Source organism: Synchiropus splendidus, chromosome 1 (assembly GCF_027744825.2).
Source record: "Synchiropus splendidus isolate RoL2022-P1 chromosome 1, RoL_Sspl_1.0, whole genome shotgun sequence".
Classification (NCBI taxonomy): domain Eukaryota; kingdom Metazoa; phylum Chordata; class Actinopteri; order Syngnathiformes; family Callionymidae; genus Synchiropus; species Synchiropus splendidus.
This window is the reverse complement of record NC_071334.1, coordinates 29650678-29674579: the sequence shown is the minus strand read 5'-3', so window position 1 is coordinate 29674579 and position 23902 is coordinate 29650678. Positions and strand designations below refer to the sequence as shown.

The 23902-nt window shown below is 41.0% G+C and overlaps 4 protein-coding genes across 4 annotated transcripts; 2 read left to right on the top strand and 2 right to left on the bottom strand.

Moving 5' to 3' along the window:
* Positions 1 to 12664: 12664 nt before the first annotated feature.
* On the bottom strand, positions 12665 to 15319 carry LOC128752310 (solute carrier family 2, facilitated glucose transporter member 11-like). The gene is made up of 2 exons (XM_053853380.1): positions 15295 to 15319; positions 12665 to 15233 (listed from the first exon to the last, which is right to left on the bottom strand). Exon 2 carries the CDS (start codon positions 15173 to 15175, stop codon positions 13595 to 13597), a length of 1581 nt encoding a protein of 526 aa, XP_053709355.1. The 5' UTR covers positions 15176 to 15233; positions 15295 to 15319; the 3' UTR covers positions 12665 to 13594.
* A 428-nt stretch (positions 15320 to 15747) lies between these two features.
* On the top strand, positions 15748 to 19762 carry LOC128768220 (RNA-binding protein with serine-rich domain 1-like). The gene is made up of 7 exons (XM_053880955.1): positions 15748 to 15819; positions 16401 to 16541; positions 17066 to 17236; positions 17302 to 17410; positions 18132 to 18285; positions 18356 to 18500; positions 18569 to 19762. Coding segments are annotated over exons 1-7 (822 nt in total). The 5' UTR covers positions 15748 to 15817; the 3' UTR covers positions 18669 to 19762.
* A 340-nt stretch (positions 19763 to 20102) lies between these two features.
* On the bottom strand, positions 20103 to 21109 carry LOC128767128 (cytochrome c oxidase assembly protein COX19). The gene is made up of 3 exons (XM_053878885.1): positions 20916 to 21109; positions 20348 to 20459; positions 20103 to 20276 (listed from the first exon to the last, which is right to left on the bottom strand). Exons 1-3 carry the CDS (start codon positions 20995 to 20997, stop codon positions 20186 to 20188), a joined length of 285 nt encoding a protein of 94 aa, XP_053734860.1. The 5' UTR covers positions 20998 to 21109; the 3' UTR covers positions 20103 to 20185.
* vps45 (vacuolar protein sorting 45 homolog) lies at positions 21104 to 23757 on the top strand. Its single transcript, XM_053878873.1, has one exon. The coding sequence runs from the start codon at positions 21296 to 21298 to the stop codon at positions 23000 to 23002; it is 1707 nt and encodes a 568-aa protein (XP_053734848.1). The 5' UTR covers positions 21104 to 21295; the 3' UTR covers positions 23003 to 23757.
* Positions 23758 to 23902: the final 145 nt, after the last annotated feature.

Sequence of the window (23902 nt, the reverse complement as noted above, 5' to 3'; positions counted from 1 at the left end):
GCATTTCAGAGCCAGTTGCAGAAAATTTGAGGAGCTTTTCAACAACTGAGCTGCTCTCAGTGAAGAGACTTAATCATTATGCTACGTGCAGAACACCATTTGGAATCATTTAAATTGATTGATTTACTTGAAGTTAATATTTACGTAAAACTTTGGTATGTAGACACTGTGATCAATGTATTCCCCCGAGAAACTCTCAGGTGTCAGGTGACTACTCAAACACATTTCTACACCGACAGACAGTAAAGAGGCATGAAGAGTTTGATGGGCGGTGGAAAGTGATGGTATATTTTATTTGCAAATTCAGTGTTGAAGATGACGGTTACATCCACTGAGGAATATTTCTGAATATTGGAATATAGTAGCTGTAGGAGTTAAGAGCTTTAATAAACATCAGAAGAAATTCATAGCCAAGCTCAAAGGTCAGCGATAAAAACTGTCAAAACATCCTCTTTGCACCGCTTTCCTTCTGGTATATTACACTGCCAAAATCTGCGACATAATAGTGAAGAGATCCGTCAAGCAAGAGCTTTTCAACCATTCATCAATGACTCGTGAAGAGGCTGTCATTACGACAATGCCGCTTATTGTCTGAAAAGTGTGTGTGGATTTATTCAGCGTTCATCTAAACAGCCTCTCGACTGGGAGTTAGTGTGACATCAAGCTGTTTCTTGTGCTTGTGTTCAAATGGAGTCTTTCCAATAGGAGACGTGAGTCAGATTTGTTGTCGTTAACAATCGGGTTCTGCTATAAATGCTTCTGTGATTTTTCTTTTTTTTTCATCTGAAGTCACAGGCACAGCTCATATGCTGACTGAGGTAAATATGCGTCATAAGTGCAAGTTAAAATTATTCCTGAGGAAAAAAAAATAACCCACAAAAAAAGCGGAACAGATGTATTTTCAAATCCAACTACGAACCTGATAAAGAGCATATTCTATGCTTGGCGCGCTGTTCTGCCCTGAGTCTGTATTTGAGTCTCCAGTCTATTGTGTCAACAAACTGGTAGGGATGTACCAATAACAACAATATTGCTAATGCTAAACTACATATTTAATTCAGTTTTAGATTTTAGATACAATTTTTGGCAGGCAGGATCAGGACAGTTTTTTTTTATGCGTGGATCAAATGAAAATGAAGAGTCAAAGGCAGTGTTGCTTCTATGAGTGGGGAGGTTTTAGAACAGATGGAAGACACTAGTGGCAGAGTTGTTAAAATGGGTGGAATTAAGCCACTCGTCACCAATGAGTCACAAAATGGACCATCAAGTCTGTACTGTGTGAGAGCATGTGACTTTCCACCCTGTCCGGCCTAAAAAGAGACTCATCATCAAAGTGAATGGCAGCCAACACTGTACATATCCTGCAGTAAAACTTACTTCGCACATCATTGCAGACTGTTTGACATTGAAGAGAGGTCATTTGGTTCACATCTTGGCTGAGACCTTTCTAAATGTTAAATAGACATCAAAGATGACGGCTGATATTTAAAAGATCAAGGGGATTAAAATGAAGAAAGGATGAACAGGATGAATTCCTGGCATATTATAAGATTTGTTACAGAGAAACGAAAGTATTAACTTGTAGTTTTGTCACTCCCAGGATAAACGTGCACTATTCTGGCTCCCACAGTATTTGAGTCCTTCAGGTGCTCCATTTTTTAACTGTAAAAGTAGCTGAAAACTGTTACATCAATAACCGCAAGTCCTGGACTATAAGATGCTACTTTTTTTCACAGTCTGAACCCTGCGTCTTGTATAACGCGGCTATTATATGCATTTCTTCAGGATATTTTTACCTGCTGCCAAAATACTGGCCCTCGTCACGTCAAAAACCAATAAAATCACTGGTGTTTTATTGACCTAAAAGTGCTCAAAATGCACTGCTTTCGCCCTTGTGTCCGCAGCTCCACCAACAGAGCCGATCGCTGGAGACGAGAGGCAGAAGCTGAGACCGGCTATGTCATTGGAACTTTGGGCATCTGGTAGAAAACGGCGCATTTTGAGCGCTTTATTGTGAATAAAAGATGAATAAAAGAGTTTGTGATTCAAGGTCAGTACATTGCCGAGTTTCATGAGTCAGTGTTGATGCTTTACCCTGTTTTCAAAAGTAGTTTAGAAGTGATCCTCATGCATTTTTAAGCCTGGTGCACCACTGACCTTTCTACACACTGCGCCCACGGCTTATAACAAGATCTATTTTCCTTCTTAAATGTAAGAAGTCCATTGTCCACTTTTAGTTGTATTTTATTATTTAGTTCATTAATTCTGTTTTGACATTGTGCTCACGGGGCCCAGACGTATTATCTAGGAGCCACATGTGGTCCCCCGGTTACACATTTCTTCTGCTTTATATGGTGTCAGTCGCCATATGATCAACTGATTCAAAGTTTGAGACATTCAAAGTTGGTTTGCTTTCGAAAATGTATTGTTCATGGCATTCTAGTGGAGGTCTTTTGGTTTTCCAAACATCTCCTAAAGACTGCTTTGTCTTTTGATTGCGTGTCCTCCCTTGAAAAGCAGAACATTTCCATCCACAATTTATTTGGCTAATAAACAGCAGCTCACAAACACACAAGTCTCAGGTGTTTTGCCATCACTGGCTGCTCGCTATTATTGAACTTCCTAATACAGTGCGTGGGAAGATCGGGGCGCGCGCCTGCTGGTGACGGAGGAGTCTAATAAATGAAAAAAGAAATGGAATTGCATCGTATGTGTCTACATAAGAGGTGTCTTTGTGAGCATCAGCCATCTGCAAAGATTCACTTCAAGGAATGGTATAGATGCCTTTCTTTGGCTATCATTCACAGAATTACTCTGTACTTTGTACATTTCATGGATAATGAATTGCTCGTTCGTTCAACTTTAACCACCATCCATGCATGACTCAAGTTGAGCTTAAACAGGTCAACCATCTCTTTTGTGAGTGTTTTTTTTACAGTCCAGCGTTAAAATACAGTTGCGATCTTTGAGTTTTTTGAGAAGGTTGAATATTGACACGTTAAAATACAGTTGCGATCTTTGAGTTTTTTGAGAATGTTGAACATTGACAAGTGCTGTGAATCATGAGGTAATATTAGTGATGAGGTTTAGGGAATTGTCAGAGCGACTATAAAATTATGTTCCATGCCATTTAGAACCACAGGCCCGACCTGACCCGACATTCTTGGCTTGGACTTTCAACCCCATCATGGACTTATTTGATCTGCTGCTCTTTCTCTTCATTCAACACTCCAAGATCATGTACAGTAAAGTGCAAAACGGTCAGGTTCTGATTTTTAAAGTTACGCTCCATTCTCCTTGCTGTTACAAACGGCCATAGGTTGAACCCCCGTCACAGGTCAGGTTGACCATGGCTGTAGGGAAAGCAATATATGCATATTTAAGGTCCTAGGAAAAGGGCCATCACTAACCATAATTTTTCATCCTTTTTTTCTTCTGAATCTGATTGAAACTTCACATGGTGTTTTTCACCATGTCATTAATTGCACTTCAAAGTGCTTAAGCAAATCACCACACATCATAATGTAGACTTAGACTTTCTTTATTGTCATTGGACAAAAACATATCAGTATATTATGGCAACAAAATTTTGGTCTGAGGCCTCCGGTTTCCAAAAACAAAACTGTATGTCCAATAATTAATTAATATTAGATAAATACTAGTCCAGAAGATGTACATATAAACAGTATTGCAGCTATTGTCTAACGTTCAGCAGCCTGACAGCACCAGGAACGAAACTGTTCTTGAATCTGGTGGTTCTGCATCGGATGCTACGGAACGGAGAGATGCTACGGAGGGAGAACAGTGCATAGTGAGGAGGTTTTGGAAGTCAGTTTGTCATATGTGTTCTCCCTGGAATGACCCTCCATGTTCGTCTCGACATCCTGAAGAATTCATCTTGAAAACCCTGGACATTTTGTAATGCGTTTTCTGTTTGACTTTTTTCTGAATGATCTCTTGTCTTCCAGTGTGTCTGTTCCTGTTCACCTGGTTCCTCTTCCCCCCAATCCTGTGGACTTGTTTCGCTTTGCTGGACTTGCTATGCGCTTACGGACGCTTGTTAATTCATTCGACAATTTCTGTTTGACCGTTGGACTCTGTCACCATCTGTTGTATTTTGTAGTGATGGGTAAATGAGGCGTCATAAAGTGACACAATGACACACTGTGCTGATACTGTGTTGATACTGTGTCACTGAATACTGATCCCCGCTGGACATTAAAAATCCCTGCTGGCAACCGACTTGACAGACTGAACTGACGCTGATTTGATGACCTATTGTGTGTAATAACAATCATTTAAGTCTTTGCATTCATTATTATTCAATATCTTTAAATAATGTGAACATGTATCATAATGTGAAAAATGTTTTTTTATTTATAAAAAAAAAATCCAATGTTTTTAAATTTTTTAAATTAAATTACACCTTGAAATGAATTTGAATTACAATGGAACAAGACAAGTCGACAATCTGAGACAAACTGGGTACAGGTTGAAATAAATACATTATTTTCGAAATGGTCCCACACGGCAGACAACTTGCGTTTCCCTTGGAGCTGCCCCAAGATCCACCAGGAACCGTGAGATCAGATTATTTCTGCAGTTGCATCCTGTTCCTTGTAAACACAGTTCGGTGTGTTTTTGATGAGTCGACACAGTCACGTGATTGTCTTAAAGCTGTACACGTGCACCAACGCTGGTATTGCTCTGTGAGCTCGGCATGCGCGCCGCGCATTGGTGTTGCTTGATCCATCACCAGTATTTTGTATTACATTTGTCTTTTATGGCTCCCTTAGCTATTTACAGTGTTCTTGTTTTATTTCCGTATTTCTTAGATCCTCCTTCGTGAGTACTGTACATGTCCAGTGCCTTTAGTTAGTTTTATTAAATTTGTTGGACTCTGCTCCTGCTGCATGTGGGTCTCCCGGCTACGTTCCTTACACTATGTAACCTAAACTATTGAAGGTCAGTTGATACCTAATACACACTTCAATTGAAAGATTTTGCTAAAACTCCGGACTGGTTTAGAAATTAATCTGAAGGTGGTAATAGACCAAAAGATCCTCAAAGGCTAGATATCATGCAGAGAACCGAAGAAATTAAGGAACTATCAGACGGGAATGGGTTAGAAAGTCACTTTGTAAAGTGAGAGCCACAAATGGTAAAAACATGGATCAGTGTCAAACCTCCCCAGGCGTGGTCAGCTGACCAATATTACACCAAGAGCACAGCGACAACTCATGACAGGGTATCATTTGAAGTCCCCTTCTAATTCTTGGTTTCGATTTCGGTTTCAAGTATTCTTGATTCCAGTTCTTTTAAGAACACACAGCCAGATGTTTTGGGGATTTTAATTCTATGGACATTTCTCTTTTGATGAACCTTACCATGAATTTCTCACAGAGCAGATTTCAAGTTTGTCGTGATCCAGTTAGATCGAGCACAAGGTTACCAGTTTGCTTCCAGTGTATGTCTCTTGTTTTTGAAGAATATCCCAAGACAAAGAAGAAACAAGAACGAATTATGTTATTTTGTGCTATTGTGTAAATGATTCTAATGTATTTAATGTTTTTTTCTGATTAAAAAAAAACGGGAGAGTCGAAGGACATGAAACAAATACTTGCTTTAATAAAACTGAGGGAACAATCAGATCATTTAAATTTGGTTTTGATGGTTCATGGTGTTTATGTTATATTGAGTCATGGATTTATTTGATTTATGTATTGGGAATTAATTTATTAACTTAACTTGTTAGAGCACACCCAGTCAATTCACAAGTTTGGCAGGCAGCAGTAACAGCCTTCAATAGCTGGTGCTCCTCCTTCCACCACTGGGGCAACATTGGATACATCACCTGCCTTTGATGAAAAATGAATGCCAAGTTCTCTGCTGCTTCCTTTTTCGTTTGCGTTTATTAGCTCAGCAAAACAAATGGTCGTCTCAAAAATTTCAAAAACGTTATTGGACAGTTACGTTGATACAATCTTCCCTTAACTTCAACTGTAAAATTAATTTGCGATTTAAAAAAAGTTACATGATTGAGAGGAAAACAATTGCATTTGCCGGCGATATGTTCACACTTTTTAGTGCTAAAAGTATTATTTCATACTTTAAGTTTCCAGAACATGCCCTCACTGCAGGAACCAGGAGCCAATACAAATGGTTCTACCCTATTTGTTGGCCATCTCGTCTCTTAAAGAGGAATGCCCAGCCTGTTTGTTGTCATCAAACTAAAGTGAGTCTGGCAGCAGGAAAATCACCCAAACACACCAGCATGTCCACCTGTGAATGGTTCGAAGAAGAAAAACCCTATTGAGATGCCGTGGCATGAAAACTCTCCACTGCTGCTTCGTGAACACAATTCAGCTGAGAAAAGCTACAATTCTCATATACAATTTATATACAAAGATACAATATACAAAGATACAATTTCTCCCTTAGATTTGTATTTAGTTTCCCTTTAATAACTTTAAACTGTATTTTGTTTACTTGAGTTATGATTGTCTGATATTTATGATGATGTGAAACATTAAGTCTATATAAATGATGAAAACAATGAGCCATATGTGCAGCAACCATTCCGAGGTCGTGATTATGTCTCCATTCCGTAATCTTCACTATAGTACACTAAATTATTCATCAGGTGAAAAGTGTTTTCAATCTCTGCATGTATTTAACAATAAGACATCAAAATTCAATCAAAGTAGACGGGCAACCATCATTGTCCTCGCTAAATTTATAACAGGACTGCACTGTTTAAATTTGAATGACCACCAGAAACTAAAATTTAAGATACTACAGATACTATACTTTCAGAAACATTAAATGTTAAAATGCTGCATGTGGGAAGAATAGTGGTATCCTGGTTTCCATTTCTTTGTTTTGATCTATCTTGTCACCACTGCTGTGTCCACAGACTTTGTTTTCTCAGAAAAAGCACAACTGAAGCCTTTATTGTATGCCTGACCTCTCAAATGGGCTTGTACACAGAGATGTAATGGTGTTGTTTGTTCCACCAAGAGTCCTTTTATTGTGAGATCTCTCTGTTGTTGCAGCCATTTAAAATTCTGCAGCTGTGGCACCTGGGGAATAAAGACTTGTATCGAAATGAACATTACAGAGGCATGTTTTCATGATATACATGTACATCTGTGTCAGAGGAGTCCTTCCGTTGGTTTGCTCTTTTCTTTAGTGTTTTTCTTCTGATGGGATACCAAAATAGTTTATTCTATTAATCTTCTTTACGTATGAATATTCATGTCACATTATTTTTTGCATTAATAAAATGCTGCCTTATGTAGAACCATCTCCCATCCTGATTATATTTCCTTCAGTGAGGCAGGTTTGCTTAACAGACTGATACCAGTGGAGATGAACGACCTCTTGAATCGCTCTGTCCTGCAGCACAGAGAGAGGAGCCTGTCACTTTGGGTACTCTACTGGGCTGTCACTGTGTCATGCAGAGGATGCATGGGATTTCTCAGGATGCCCTGCATCAGCACCCGCATACACCTCTCAAAAACAACTCCCACAGAGTCCACCTTCATCCCCAACAAAGACTTTCTGAGCAGTCTGTGCAGATGATTCCTGTCACCTGCCACTGCTGAAGAACACAGCACCTGCCACAACAGACTGATATAGAAAATGGACAGCATATCACTGCACACCTCAAAAGATCTGAGCCTTCTGAGGAAGAACAGCCTGCTCTGACATGGTCGAGATGCACTGCCAGATATCTATATATCTTATTACAAATATGAGGAGGTTATGTTGGACATAAAATGGTTATAGAGATTTGAAACAAATTAACTCAGCCCTTTGTCAAATAATTCTTGAGTTGGAAAAACAACACAAACACTGATTGTTGGAGAATCGCCCACCAAAATGAACTCTACTTAAATTCCCATGTGACAGAAACATCACCACATCGGCTGGAAAATACATGGAATGTTAATTTACTTATTTGGACCATTTTTCTCTCTAGATTTCCTGTAAAAGGATGTCTGTGCTAAACTTGCATGGATGTCCAGTCATGGATGTACAATTATGCATCTGCCTTTAAATAGTCATGTCTCTGAATTCAAGATATTCCACTGACTTCACCATTTAAAGAATCAAACCAACACCATTATGAGGCTGGATATTTTCTTCGAGTCAATGTTTACCTCTTTCTCTTCTCTTTCCCTTCTCTGTCACAACCGTTTTAGTATTTTTCATCCCGAGGGTTGAACTGTCTCATGACAGTCACTCTTATAGATGATGGCTATTTCAAGAAAACGGTGATTTATATTGCTGAATACTCCAGATATTTCATCACTTTGGAATGATGACAAAACCACAACATGTTTCAGGTGAACCAGGCAGGTTAGTTAATGAGGTCAGAAATGAAATGCACCCAAAAAGGCTGCAAGACTTCCTCTTTCAATAGATTTAGCTTCCTGTTTTTCCAGGCTGCATCTTGCTGAGAAACCAGTGGAAATTCAATGACCCTGCCTAATTATACCTCAACTAACAGGGATACTGACCGGACCGCCACAACACTGTATTGCGTTGTAACATTATTGAGAGGAAGATAAATCATGATAGTATTTGCCAACCTTATCAGAGCTATTCCTGTAACCGACCTTGGTTGGGTTTTAAGTACAAAGGTTAGTTTTATGGGAATTGCAGTGAGCTGGGGATTTTCTAGAAACACCATCGCTAGAACAATGTATTGGGGTGAATTTCAATTCCTTCCTTCATCCTAAACCTCAAAAATGTGCAAGAGCTCTCCTGATTCTCAGGAAGGAAGTTGAGGGGCAAAATTGAGGAAAGCATCTTTCTCAGTTTTGAGATTTGCTGGCAACTGCCTTAGGATTGCAGACTACCCAGAGTGCTTTGTGTATTTTCAGTCAATGAAAATGCCATCCAAAGCAGACATCATAGACAAGTAGCCACCGCCTTGAGGGAGAAACCCACATTTGAACCCTTTACGTGACCTCTCATGTCCTTAAACTTGGGAAAGGACCTAGTTTCATACCATAGAACCTACCTGCCATGACATGGGAAGACTAACCGCTATGCAACTGAAGTCAGAAATCTAAAATTCTTCTCTGTACGTATAGCACATATATCCTCTCCTGTTACTACTGCTTTCTTATATCCTGAAATCACCCTACCGTACATACCTTTATAGTGAGCACGGAACAACACATTCCATTTTGGACTGTCTTCACAGATTTTGGAGATTACTGATGGTGTTTTGGTGACTCATCCTTCCATTCCAATCTCAACCCAATTGCTTTCCAGATCGGCGCCTCACTAAATACGTTAATTTCTCTTCTAAAGTTCTCTTTGGCCTTTATTTCTTTCCCCTTAATTTTAACTCCTCCTCAACGCCTCACTGTGTCACACTCATCCTCTGAAACAGTGATAGAACTATCCAATAAAATGCATTCAAGAGTTGGGTGTTACTTCAGGTCACTGATGGTGAACGGACAGTCCAGATGGCTGGTGTCTGGCTGGACAGCATGTTCCAAGGACACTGGCTAAATCAGAAAAAAACAGCATTGTTTGTCTTTTAGTCCATAATTCCAAGGCACTTATCAAAGAAATGGTTTAATTTATTATTCTTTTCTTTTTCTTTTTTGCTTTTTTTTTAGCCCCGTGTTGTCTTGCCCTGTGTAGACTGTTGCCAAACATTAGCAACAACAATATATGAAAACATATCTTTGCAGGTTTCATTTATTTCAGTTGACACGTGCTTAGATGCAGGCCAGCAAACTCTGGCACAAAACCCAAAAAAGAAGCCACTCAAGCTCTCGTAATGCTTTCCTTCTTGCACCCCGCTGTCTCTCGCGCTCTCATTTAAAATGTTTCAGACAAAATGCAAATGGTGATTAATTAATAAAACCAATCATTCACCAATCAGCACTTTCAATTTTGGTTATAATTAACTTGAGATTAAAGTTGTTTTTCCTTCGACAGAGGAAACGAAAAAGGTCATTTGACTGTAACCTGATTCTTTCAGCTTGGTGAGTGCTTTTAGTTAAACATTGATGAATAAATGAATGGAATAAATGCGTAAATATTCATACAAATGAATGAGTAAATGTGGGAGGGGAATGGATCGGAGGATGGTCAAATGAGCTGGGAGCCAAAGGTGGTTGACTCTCAACAGTAGAAAAGGTTCATTTGCAATTCATTGATGGCAACTCAGTTTAGAATTGTAAATGATCTCTGTCCATTGTGGCTCATTTTCAAATATGGAAATGGAGAGGAAAGCAGCCCGGTCGATACATATAAATACTTAAGCAAGTGACGAAACAAAATAGGGAACCGAAATTAATGTTTGATCTTTTTTTTTTCCCTAAACATGTTTGGTATGAACCACTTGTCCCTCAAACAGAGAAACTCCCTCTTCAACACATATGGACACACATCAACACGTTCTTCACACCATTACCGCAGAGATGATGACGACGGCTGCCTGAGAGACGGCAAATGTGTGTCTGATATGCTGGACAGGTGCTTCATTATGTTTGTGATGCTTCCACTTACTGCCTAATGCAATCTCAGCAGGCAGGAGGGCTGATACCGCAGAATAGACAGTGCTTCATTATACTTCTGCCATCAACAAGCAGGTGCAGCTGATGGGTTTACGTTCAGAGAATGAAGCGCTAAAACGTCACATTGTAATTTTAGACAGAATTGTGATAGAAATCATGCAGACACTTTGAGCAAACTGGTTTCAGGTATTGGTTCAATATCTGGCTTGAGTTCTTGTGCTCATAGAATGGCCACTGATACCATGAAACCGATACCAATTCACAGCAGCGCCCAGATTTTGAAAGTCAGTTTATGACAATTTTGTAAAATTTGTCTTTGTACTGCAGTGGAACCTGTGACCGTCACCCATGTACCAAAAAAAAAAAAAAAACATACAGGTGGAATACTAACATTTTTTTGCAAAATTTTTAAAAAGTAACTACGTGTAATGGCGAACATACTGAGTATTGGTATCGCAAGTACTTGTTCACTATTTGTTTTAGAAGAAACTGGTGACTGCTGGTACTGAAAACCACTGGAGTTCAAAAGGTTGGTTTCCCTTGGCAACCAGAGTTGAAGTGCAGCGAAATGACGGGCCCCATATTATGTGTAATTGGTCCGTGCGTTGGTTTCTGAGACAAACACAGTTGCTGCGCACCAGGACAAAGGAGGCCAGGAAAGCGGTGACTTCATGGGTCACTATAGCAGACGAGACAATAACTTTATCAGGCCACGTGGTCTCTGTTTCGGGAGTGGCACAGTGCCCACACACGCATCTGACGGACGATAATAAAGGTGCTGCGTCTGCTCCAGTTCATCCAAGCCAACTGATGAAGCCATTATATCTCATTCTGACCTGCCACAGTGATGTGAGCAGATAGTGGGAGGAAATGAAGTCTTCATCAGAGATTGACCTTTACGACTAGCACGAAATAAGTACAACTTAGTGGCGCAGTATTTATTAGTCTGTGCAAAGAACACGCTGCTTTTCATGAGAGCACACTTACAATCGATGCCTCCTGGTGCCCACATCTAACTTCTTAATCATTTGTCAATGCTTCAACGATGTAACTGTGTAACCTGGATGTGGATGTGACTCCATGGGTTTGGCCAGTTAGCTGTCACCTTAACGCCAAGCAACTGTCTGAAGTGACATGAGCTAGCGAGGTAAGCAACAGGCAACGCTAATGCTGCAACCCGGCATCAGTTAGGGACCATCAACAAATTCTAAAACGGTCGAAGTATTAGTGAAATCTTCAATAAGGCAATGAAAAACAACCATTTTAGGAGAGACAATTGTGAAAAGGTTTTTCATCACACAAGACAAAGGACTGGCAGTTTGCATAATGATTTGGAGAATAGAGTATGACTAAATGATCATTTATTCACATTATTTCCAATATTTCTTCAATAACATCTAGGAAATGTGTCCAGACTGGTCCCTAGTTAAAGTCAACTGTTAGGAGACATGAGATACAGGCTCAATTTAATCCCTAAATAAAGCTGGCAGAGCAGTCTGTCAGACACGACTAGGTTGCACGAGAGACGTGAAACTTTGAATTTCTCATCTCTACACTCAGTATTATATTTCAACATAAACAAATGATGATGTTGGAGACAAACGCCACCAATAAGTTTCGTCATAAAACAGTTTCAAGAGAGACTGTAGTGTCCGACACATGGAATAGAATGAAAATGTATTTATCGTGATAATTATCACTCCAAGTAACCTGCTTGTTGTAATACCCATGTTTCCACTCATGCGCCAGGGAGCAATATGATGTTCTGTCATAGTATACTCAGAATCAATTATACATGCAGCTCCTCCACGTGACCTGCTTTCTGCACTTCACCACTGGTTGCCAAAGGAAACCTGGACTCTTCACTTGAAGAGGGATCCAAAACAATCCCTCAAAGACTGAAACACGAATTCATTGTCATTCTCTCCCATGGAAGCTACTTTATCTGTCAGCAAAGCTCAGTGGGGTCACATTATTTATATGGTCATTATCTTACACACTGAACTTTAACCATCCAGGCTTGAGATAAAATGGTATATAACAGGGAACAGGAAGTGTTGGGTGGCACTGGCACTCAAAATGAAAGAAACAGAAGCAGAAAAATGTAGATCACGGCTTTTATTGAGAATAATAATGTGTTAAATAGTTTAGCATGATAAATATGCACAATTTCTCAAGGTATAGTGCACGGAGGATTAGAAGCACTCCTTACAGCATATAGTTATAAATAACTTTATAAATATCCATTTTAGTTTAATAACAATCTCAAATACCTTTTGGATAATGTGAAGGTTAGTATCAATACAGCAGCAACCGGACTTTTTAAGTTACACTTTGGGTTCTGAATATTCAACAGCAGGTGCAGCACATTTAGCAGTCTATGGCAGCAGACGCGGCATCTGCGGCATCAAAATAGGTTTTGGCACCAACGAGGTAGAAACTATTTCACAGTTTTAAAAATAGAGATTCTCAGACATAACAACATGAATAAAATTTTAAATAAATTGAAGACTTCAAGTACCAAAATCTTCAGTGCATATAAGATAACAAGACATGATCATTAAAATATTAAAATTCAGCAAGAGGAGATAAAGGTTTGGGATTGCATCCTCAGCAGTTAAACAACATATTCGTGGATGCTCACTCTCTACAGCTTTGAAGATAAAACAAGCACTAACTTCACAGGGTGACAGGTGTGAATAGGTGGAAAATGCAGTTAAGGCTTGAGTACATTCCTATATAATGCATTGACTTGAGAAAGGAGACAACACCTTCACCACTATTCACCTAAATTCTAGACAAAAAGTGATTGGTATTGGCACAGAGATGCTGAAAAACATTCAACATTTCGCACCAGGGATATAGTCAAGTGTATTTTAAAAGCAGTGTCAAAAAAAATTAGCTGGTCTTTTCTCAAGTGAATGCATCAGGCTTTGGGTCATCACTGAAGGTCATTCTAGGATTGTAATTGCATAAAAAGCATTCATGATGTCTCAGTTTACTGAAGGAAGTCATACATCAGATAAACAGCAAAGTCTGGCTCTGCTTCAGGCCGTATTTGCATGCTCAGGATCAAAATCTGTCACTGACACAAAGGGTTTTCCAAGCTGGTACCGATCCTTTTCTGGCTCAGTAACCTCCAATCTTTCTGTCCGATTCTTTCTGTCAAACTCTTTGGTGATCTCTGCCAAACTCTTGCCTTTGGTCTCTGGTAAAGTGAATCCAAAAAACAAAGCAGAAACCAAACAAACAAACAAAAATGGGGTAAAGCACATGTCCCCTAGACCATTGACAATGAAAGGAAAAAGCATCCCCACCGAAAACAAGCTGATCCACATGCACGATCCTGCAACCATGTAGGCTGCCGGTCGAGTCGACTGGTCGAAAATCTCTGCTGGAAGGATTCCGGTCACTCCAGCTGGACCCAAACCAAAGCTCAGGATGTAGGCAAAGACACAGATCATGCAAAGGTTCGGCATCCACGCAAATCCTCGGCTTTGGAGCACCAGGGCAACTGTGAAGACCACCGTCCAGCAGGTCATCAGGCTGTAACCCCCAACCAGGAGACGCTTGCGACCGACTCTCTCTATCAGAAAGTTACTGAGGATCGAAGAGGTCAGTTCTGATGCTCCTGTGCCAATGGTGACATACTGGATCTTATTGAGTGGAATGCCTGCAGCGAGGAAAATATAGTAGGCATAGAAGTAGATGGAATCATTTCCACACAGCATCATGGCACTGCTGGCACCCATGACAGTTCTGAGCTGACACCTCAAATGTGGATCCTTAAATAAAGACCAGGGTGTTCTGACGGCTGATCCGGAATTTAAGGCAGATTGTTTCTCTTCAAGCATTTCCTCCAGCTCGGACAGAGGTGCAACCCCACCTCTTAGTCTCGTGAGAGCCTGGACACATGCATCTTTGTCCCCTCTGTCAATGAGAAGGTATCTAGGGCTCTCTGGAAACCAGGGTAGGGTGAGCATCTGGATGCAGCCAGGTATGGAGTTGCTGGCTAGTAAGTAAGGCCAAAGCGGCTCGCTGCCCAACACCTCTGTGAGTCCAACAACTTGACCCAGGAAGATCCCGAATGCAGTGAACACAGCTGAGGAGAAGGCCACGGCGCCTCGGAGGTGTTTCGGAGCGCTTTCTCCAAAGTACATAGGCTGGATGTTCATGCTTACCCCAGAGTTGACCCCAACGAGAAAGCGGGCGATGATGATCATCTCAAATGACTTTGCCAACGGGCTGAGAAGCACAAAAGCAGCAGCAGCAAGTACAAAACAGTTGTTGATCAGGAGCGACTTCTTCCTCCCAAAGCGGACGGCCATGACCCCGGCGAGGAGGGCACCCACCAAGCCTCCCAGAGAGAAGGCAGAGACGATGAAGCTCCACACGAGGGTCACGCGGTATGTGTCCAAGCCGGTGCCCCAGCGTCCTGTGTATGTGTCATTAATAAAAGTCTGTATGTAGCTGGTGGGGGAGTTTATGATCGAGATGTTGTAGCCGTACTGAAAGGTCCCTCCAATAGCAGCAGAGATGACGGTAAAGGCGAGTGTTCTGGCGCTTCCTGCCGGTTTGCTGGTCTCTCGTGGTTCGGGTTCTCCTGACGAGGTCATATCAGGTGCCATGGCATTGGAAGACAGCGCAGCTACTCTCGTCTCTCTGACTCCACGCAGCCGTCAAAGACTTAAAAACAAAGACTTAGTAAATATTTAAACTGGAGGCAGGATTTTGGATGGTTCCTTACCAGACGCACATTAAGAAGAACGCGTCTTACCGCAGTGCCGGTGCGACACAATAAAGGAGGGGAATTTCTACCCTCATTATTGACTTACAGGCCGCCACATGCGTCTAAAAAAATGGAACCGCGATGAGGCTTTAGTTTAATTGTAGCCGTAATAATTTCGTGGCTAATGTGGATTTAGTATTTGACGACTTTTAATTCAAATAATCCTGAGTTAATGTTGCTGTATGATGATATTCGACGAGTAGGGAAAACGATATCAAGTACATCACAAATATAAGTTGGCACCTTATAAATCAACCATTGCGTATCAGTAAACATCTGTTAAACTAACGCTTCGGGGAGTCAAAAGAAAACTCAATTGATGAGTAAATGTGATTATAATGCAACTCACGTTCACGTAATAAGTAAGTATTTAACCTACAAGGTAAAACTGAGGGACTAATCCCCAACTACTTTTGATTGAGTCGCTAGGCATACGTCATCACTGTGCGGCTCCTTTAGCTTATTGCTATCAGCTGTCACGATGTAAGTAAATAGCGATTTTATCCAGCGAGTTGTTTAATTTAAGATGTGCGGTTTTATCGTCTTACAACACAATCCTCGCGTTGAGATGTGTATGTCACTGCACGTTAACAGTAGTGTCACTGTGCTTTCTTAATTTGCGTCTGCTGATATAAAATACCACAAAATATGCTTTGTTTTGTGAAATTGTGTCACTACGATGCCGCACTGGGTGCAGAACGTCTTCCAACACATGGAAATCCACGTAGTTAAAACTTAATTACGCCCGATACAATTGGTTGACGTGAGATATGCGATGAATGAATGAATGAATGGATTTCCATTTCATTACAATCTATTTCTTTAACATGATTTATGTTTGATATTTCCTTACGTGACATTGCATTGAGTTTAGTAGTACATTACAATTACCACAAACGTCATTCCATCAGACATTTTAAGGAGATTGAATAGAGTAGTGCGAAGATTAGTTATTTTAGTTTCAGCACTTGTTTTAAGAATGTCTGCGATGAAGTGAAAACACTTGCACGCTGTCATTGTGATTTTTAACAAGCTTCCTGACTCAAAGTGTTTTTCTTTGACAGGGCATTGTCCCCATTAAAGAAAAAGGAGGATGAGAAGTCCAAAGAAAAGAGCAAAGAAAAACCTGCACCCACTAAAGGTGGTGTAGATAAAGACCGTGGCAGAGACAAGAACCGGGCAAGACGCAGCGCTTCTAGTAGCAGGTCAGTATGTAGTTTTTATAACATATGTACATTGTTGTTTTTATTTAAAAACATTTTTGTAACTGCGCTGGAAGACTGTGGATGTGCTTGTTCTCCTGGTGCCTGCATGGGTTTCATCATGATGGGCCTGTCTGTTCCAACATTCCTGAGACTTGGAGAGCATTCGACTCTCAACAAATGTCCACATTTGTGTGCATATCTGTCGTGTGCCTGGTAATGGACCACAACCTTACCTCACCTGAATATTGAATATTTTGTGGGTTTTTTTGCTCCTTTTTTATCAGGGACCTTTCTGATTTTGTATTCATTTATCTTCTCATGTGTGTGAAATTCTAATTCTATTGTTTTTCAAATGCAGAGATATAAATTATGTGTAATAATCAAAAATTATGACGATGGCGTTGTGCCTCATTATTTTGCTGTCTTTTGTGAACTGTTCTACAACTTTACAGTTTCTTTATGTTCTTGTTTTCTCTTGAAATGAACATTTTCCAAATTTCCGATTTTCTTTTTCATCATTACAGTTCTAGTTCAAGCAGCAGCTCAGGTTCCAGCTCCAGCTCCTCTAGTGGCTCCAGCTCTTCAGGATCAAGCCACTCGGGCTCCTCCAGCTCCCGTTCTTCCTCGTCTTCTTCATCTTCATCACCCAGCCCCAGCAGGCAGCGTCACAACAACCGACGTCGATCGCGTTCCAAGTAATGTCCAATGCACACAGCGCTGTTCTTATTTACTATGACTGAAGAACATGAATTTGCTGCAGGTCCAAATCACTGAAGAAAGATGAAAAGGAACGAGACAGGCGAAGGAGAAGTCCAACCCCGAAACCAACAAAGGTCTACCTGAGTCGCCTCACCAGAAACGTCATCAAGGTGATCTTAATTTAAATAACTTTTCCTGAGGTTAAAATTGTCGTCCTGTATCCAACTTAAGTGGAATGTGCAGAAAGAAGTCATGTATTCAAGTGTATTTAGATCTAGATGCAAGTATGCTCATGTCTCCATGCCCTGCCTGAGGGGCCCATCGCCTTTGATTGATGTGGCATGGATTCGTTCCAGTGCCACTCTTTTTCTTAGTCCAACTAATGTTAAATAGTCGATGCAAGCGTTCACATTTAGCTGCTGGGAGGCGGTTTGGAAATGTTTGGTTTTGCAGCAGAGCCAATTACTGTGGATTAATCTTACCTGAGCTTGAGCTATGTTTTGCGATATATTAATGATCATTTTATGCACATCTGTAGTGCAGACGTGTCCCTCAATTGACCAACAGCCTGAAAGTCATATTAGAGTTTCTGCTTGATGTGAGTGTGAGCTGTGCGTATATCACTGAGTGTGATTGTGCTGTTTCCTTCTGACAATCATCCCCTTCCTGTAGTGGCCACAGGTGGATATTTTGAGGCAAGTATGACATATCTGTGAAATCAGGTAGCTTTACTCCAGTTTGCACAAGCAGCAACAAGCTGCTTTTTCAGTGAGTTTTCTTTGTGTCTTATGTTCGGGAACGGTATCGAATGGTGCTCAGTATTTTATGACACAAACATCGTTTCTGGGATTTCATTCCAAAAAGGGAATCTGACCTATATTTGTTATAAAGGAACACATTCAAGAGATCTTCTCCAGCTACGGCAAGATCAAGACAATCGAGATGCCCATCAACCGTACCCACCCACACCTTGCCAGGGGTTGTGCCTATGTGGAGTTCGAGACGTCTGATGAAGCGGAGAAGGCGCTCAAACACATGGATGGAGGTACACTAAAGTTCATCCTGAGAAACAGATGACAGCATCGGAGATAAAACTTTGTTTTGTTCCCATCCAGGTCAGATTGATGGCCAGGAGATCACAGTCACAGCAGTACTGACCCCAATAATACGCCCCCCTCCTCGTCGGCTTTCTCCTCCTCCTCGTCGGATGCCTCCTCCACCTCCGCTATGGCGCCGTACTCAACCTCGAATGAGAAGGAGGTGAGTAAAAAAGGTTTTTCTTCGCTTTGCTTTGTTTTCTCTTCTGACTATGAACTCTTCTTGTCCAGGTCCCGATCTCCCCGGCGTCGCTCACCTGTCCGCCGCAGGTCTCGATCACCAGGTCGCCGTCGCCACAGATCACGTTCCAGTTCCAACTCCTCCCGCTAGACTGTCATCTTTCAATTTCTTCTTTGATGTTTTCCTTCCTTTCCTTTGTACTAAGAGAAAAGTTTGTTGTCTAACTCTCACAATGACGCCGATTTTTAAGGTCTGTTCCTTTAAAGCATGTCTTTTTAGTTAAAGGCACAATAACGTGGATTCCTTTAAAATGGTTTTAAATTCATGAACACATTATGAATCAATCATTCATTTCAGCATGGATTTCATTTTGCATGGACTGCATATACCTTTGTTTTCAATCCAGCCGTCTTGATCATGTTGTGATATAGATACTGCTTGAATGCAAATTTTCTTATTCAGAACTAGTGCTGTTGTTATTGCATCTGACTTTTCTTTATTTAGACGAATCCAGAATCAAAAAGGGTCATTTACAAGTACTGGTTAAATCGTGTGACTTTTTATTGTGTGCTAATATAAGGATTCCAAGGTATTAATTTGGATCAGAAACAGCAAGTATGGACTGAAGTTTGTGACCCAGGTCCCTTTATGAAGCAAGAAATGAAGTAGGTCTACAGAAATAAAATAAAAATAAATAATTAAAATATCAACATTAAGATGATAATTTATTATAGAGTGCTAGTAATAATAATACATTTTATTATTATAAAAATGCACAGAGAATAATTCCAAATTCCTAATTGTTCCTTTGTCGGATGGTCCTGCTCTGGATGCTTTACGTCCTTGTCCTAGAAAGGAGAAGTAAGTGGGCGGGGTCCTTCACAATGCAGCTGATTACAAGAGGAGAGTTCCACGCCAATGGTGTGGTGTTGCTGTACAAGTGTGTGGGATTCAGCTGACGTACAGACTTAAAAGTACGATATAAGTTAAGCAAATAGCAAATTTTCCCGTTACATTCTCAGTGAGGTTTCGTCTTCTCTATGTTGGGAAATGAGATGAAAAACAAAATAAAAGGTCATGCATTGAAGAGTGAACAGCTAGACAATGTTTTGTCTTTGCCGCCATTTGTATCGCAGCTAACTAATAAAATAATTATTTGATCTCTGTAAATGAATAAGACATTTCTGTTGTGATTGCAACATGTTGCACAATACTTAATAAATCAATAATGCTAATTCACATTATTTCTGCATCCAGTTATTTATGTAACACTTTGGATTTCAAGTTGAATTTCTGTAATGTTTTATATGTTTATATTTATCACATAACTGAGGTTGACGTTTCTTTACACTACAGTCCAAAACAAATCGATATATTTAAGGAAATGACACCATTAATGTCTCAGCACTAAACCGTGCCAATAGCAACTTTCACATCTTTCCTTAGTTTTAATCTCTACATATAGAAAATACATTTTCTTTATTTTTCTATTGCTTTAAATGTGGCGCAAATAATACAACAAATAGTGCATCTTTGTTAGAAAAATACATTTATTGATAACAATTATGAAAAAGCTACACAAGTTGTTAAATGGCTTTTTTGTCTACTGGTTGTTTATTTTACATGATGGGTTCAAAGCAAATCCAGGAGAACCAAGGCAGAAGAGGTCAGTGCTGGTCTTTGTCAGCTTGTCTGGGAGGGGAATCTGTCAGGTCTTTGAATCCCAGTTTCTCCAAAGGTTCCTTAGCCATCAGCTGACTAGAGATCAAGACAATACATGTAAATTAAATGGGATACTTTACTGTAACGTAAGGTAAAGATTAACTTACTGCTCCATCCGGCATTCCAGATAGTCTCTGGACTGCAGTCTGCACTTGGAGTTGTCGAATGCATTTTCTCTCAGACATGTCATGAACTTCTCCTTGAAGGATTTACACTCGCCTAAAATGACAAAAGAAATGTTGCAATCTCATCTTCATTGTAGACTTAAGTGAAAACAAAACAAAATCAAGAGCAATGAAATGTTACCACAATAAATAAATTGTTGTTTCATGACACGCAAACACAGGTTCGCTTATAGATTAACCACCAACTACTCGGCAACTTGGTGTCATATAGGGCCGTTGAAGTACAGCAATACATTATACAATGCGAGCAGCTTGTTTATATGATGTTAATATAATAGGAATGCGGTAATATCATATAATATTGTCGCAGCTGCATGTGGCAAGCTCATGCTAAAACTGACAGGACTACAGAGCAAAATTAAATTACCTGTCGATTTAAAAAAAATCTATTTCCATAGCTGATCGACAAACATCAGTATCGGATGTTGACAGTTGACATTGTGATAATGTCAATGACATCGTTGTTTGGACATTTGACTGTAACGCTCACCGAAATGATCCAGAGGAAATGCGCCTTTGTCCGGTGCTCGAGGTGTGAAACTTTTACTTCCAAAATTCATAGCAGTTGACATGACTGCTGAGTGTCCGGAGTCGATCTAGCCCAGAATCTTCTGTCTCGATCGTGAAATCGGCGCTCCACAGCCAGACATGAGTAGGCGAGTCGTGCGTGACGTCATGACAGAACCCGGAAAAGAAGGCGCAGCAGTTTTCCTGCGACAGCTCCGGTCTCAGCTGACTGTCTCCTGAAAATATTGGAGGGAGAGTTACACATGAAGGAGGTCGCTTTTGTCTTACGCGAATAGTAAGCGCTTCCGAATCAGTCAACGACCGCCTGTTGCATCAGTTTGTTTTGGTTCCGAAGCCGCCGCCATGAATGTGACGCTGGCCGTGAAGCAGTACATCTCGAAGATGATCGAGAGCAGCGGGCCAGGGATGAAGGTTCTGCTCATGGACAAGGAGACTACCAGCATCGTGAGTGTAGTCTACACCCAGTCGGAGATCCTGCAGAAGGAAGTGTACCTCTTCGAACGCATCGACTCTCAAAACAGGGAGAGCATGAAGCACCTAAAGGCCATCTGTTACCTGCGACCCACCAAAGAGAATGTGGAGCATCTCATCCACGAGCTGCGTAACCCAAAGTACAGTGTCTACTTCATCTACTTCAGCAACGTGATCAGTAAGAGTGAGGTCAAAGCTCTGGCAGAGGCGGATGAGCAGGAAGTGGTGGCTGAAGTGCAGGAGTTTTATGGAGACTTCATAGCTGTCAACCCTCACCTGTTCTCGCTGAACCTGCAGGGCGTTTCCAAAGGTCGCAGCTGGGATCCGTCCATGCTGCACCGCTGCACCCAGGGTCTCACATCAGTCCTACTCGCCCTTAAGAAATGCCCCATGATCCGCTACCAACTCTCCTCTGATATGTCAAAACGTCTGGCTGAGAGTGTGAAGCAGATCATCACGAAAGAGTATGAGCTGTTTGACTTTAGGAAGACTGAAGTGCCGCCTCTTCTGCTCATTCTGGATCGCAGCGATGACTCAATCACTCCTCTTCTTAACCAGTGGACCTACCAAGCTATGGTTCATGAGCTGCTGGGCCTCAACAACAACCGTATCGACCTTTCAAGAGTTCCTGGTATCAACAAAGATCTACGTGAGGTGGTGCTGTCCGCAGAGAACGATGAATTTTATGCCAATAACTTGTATTTGAACTTTGGTGAAATCGGCACAAACATCAAGAATCTAATGGAGGATTTTCAGAAGAAAAGGCCAAAGGGTCAACAGAAGCTGGAGTCCATCTCCGACATGAAGGCCTTTGTTGACAACTACCCCCAGTTTAAGAAGATGTCAGGAACCGTCTCAAAACACGTGACGGTTGTTGGTGAGCTGTCTCGTCTGGTTGCGGAGCGACAACTGATGGAGGTTTCAGAGGTGGAGCAGGAGCTTGCCTGCCAGAACGACCATTCCAGTGCTCAGCAGAATGTGCGTCGCCTCCTGCAGAACCCACGTCTGTCTGACTTGGACGCTGTGCGACTTGTCATTCTGTACGCTCTAAGATATGAGAGACACAGCAACAGCATCCTGCCTGCATTGATGGAGGAGCTGAGCAGAAAAGGAGTGTCAGAGCGACTCAGGAAGATGGTTCAGTGTGTGGTGGAGTACGGCGGGAAGCGGGTCCGAGGAAGCGACCTCATCACGCCTACTGATGCCGTGGCTATCACCAAGCAGTTCTTCAAAGGCCTTAAAGGAGTGGAGAACGTTTACACGCAGCATCAGCCACTACTGCATGACACCGTGGATCAGCTCATCAAAGGTCGGCTCAAGGACAGTCAGTTCCCGTATTTAGGAGCGAGCACCCTCCGAGACCGACCGCAGGACATCATCGTCTTCATCATCGGCGGGGCCACATACGAAGAGGCGCTGACCGTCTACAACCTGAACCGAAGCACTCCAGGAGTCCGCATCGTCCTGGGAGGAAGCAGCATCCACAACACCAGGAGTTTTCTGGAGGAAGTGATGTCATCGACAGGTCACAGTGGTGACAGGGCCCTTGCCAGTGGTCGCTATAGCAACAGACGCTGATGACCAACATTTCTTTGGCACAGTCCTTCATGTCCCATGTTTAGTTTCTCTTCACAATCTACTCTTGAAAGCCTGTTTTTGTCAATAACTTAAGACTGTGTCAGTGATGTCCGTTGTTCTTATGTGAAAAGAATATTTACCACACTGAAGAGCTTTTGCTGACATGACGTACCAACGAAACCTCCCTGTTTTCATTTAAATCACATTATTGTAACCTGAACAAAATGAGGTCACATGATGCATTTAGTGTATATAAGTACTATTAAGACTAAAATACATGAGGAACACTGAACAATAATGTGCGCTATTATTGCAGTCAATCAATTATGGTGCAAAGTGTATAGTGTCCTATCTAATCACATTGAGATTGTGTTGAATGGCTACAAGCTTCTGACATAGATGTATGTCATTTGCGATAATGAGGAGTGGTTAAATATAAATATCTGAGTATACTGTTTGCAACTGCTGCTTGTATACCATTCCATTTGAATTCCTGCTGTGTGTATAACAACATAATTGCAGCACCATTGAAACAGTACATTAAATAAACTATAGATATGTTATTTTGGACAAAAAAATTACTTTGAAGAGGAATTGTGTTGCTGCTTCAAATACACATCTAATACTGCAATTATGATTGCTATAGCAACTATTTCATATGCTGACTGCAGAACAGTTTCTTTTCCCTCTCCAAAAGCTGTGATGTCTGTGAAATGTAGCTCCTGTCCAATTCTGTTCTCATAAATAAAATATGCATTGAGCATTAGACTCCAAGTGATTTCTATATATTCTTATGTTCTTTTCTTATTGTTTTTTTCTACTTTTAACATTTGCTGAGTGTGTGAATATTTTTACCGCACACATTACACACACATTGCACACAAAAATATTACTATTTTC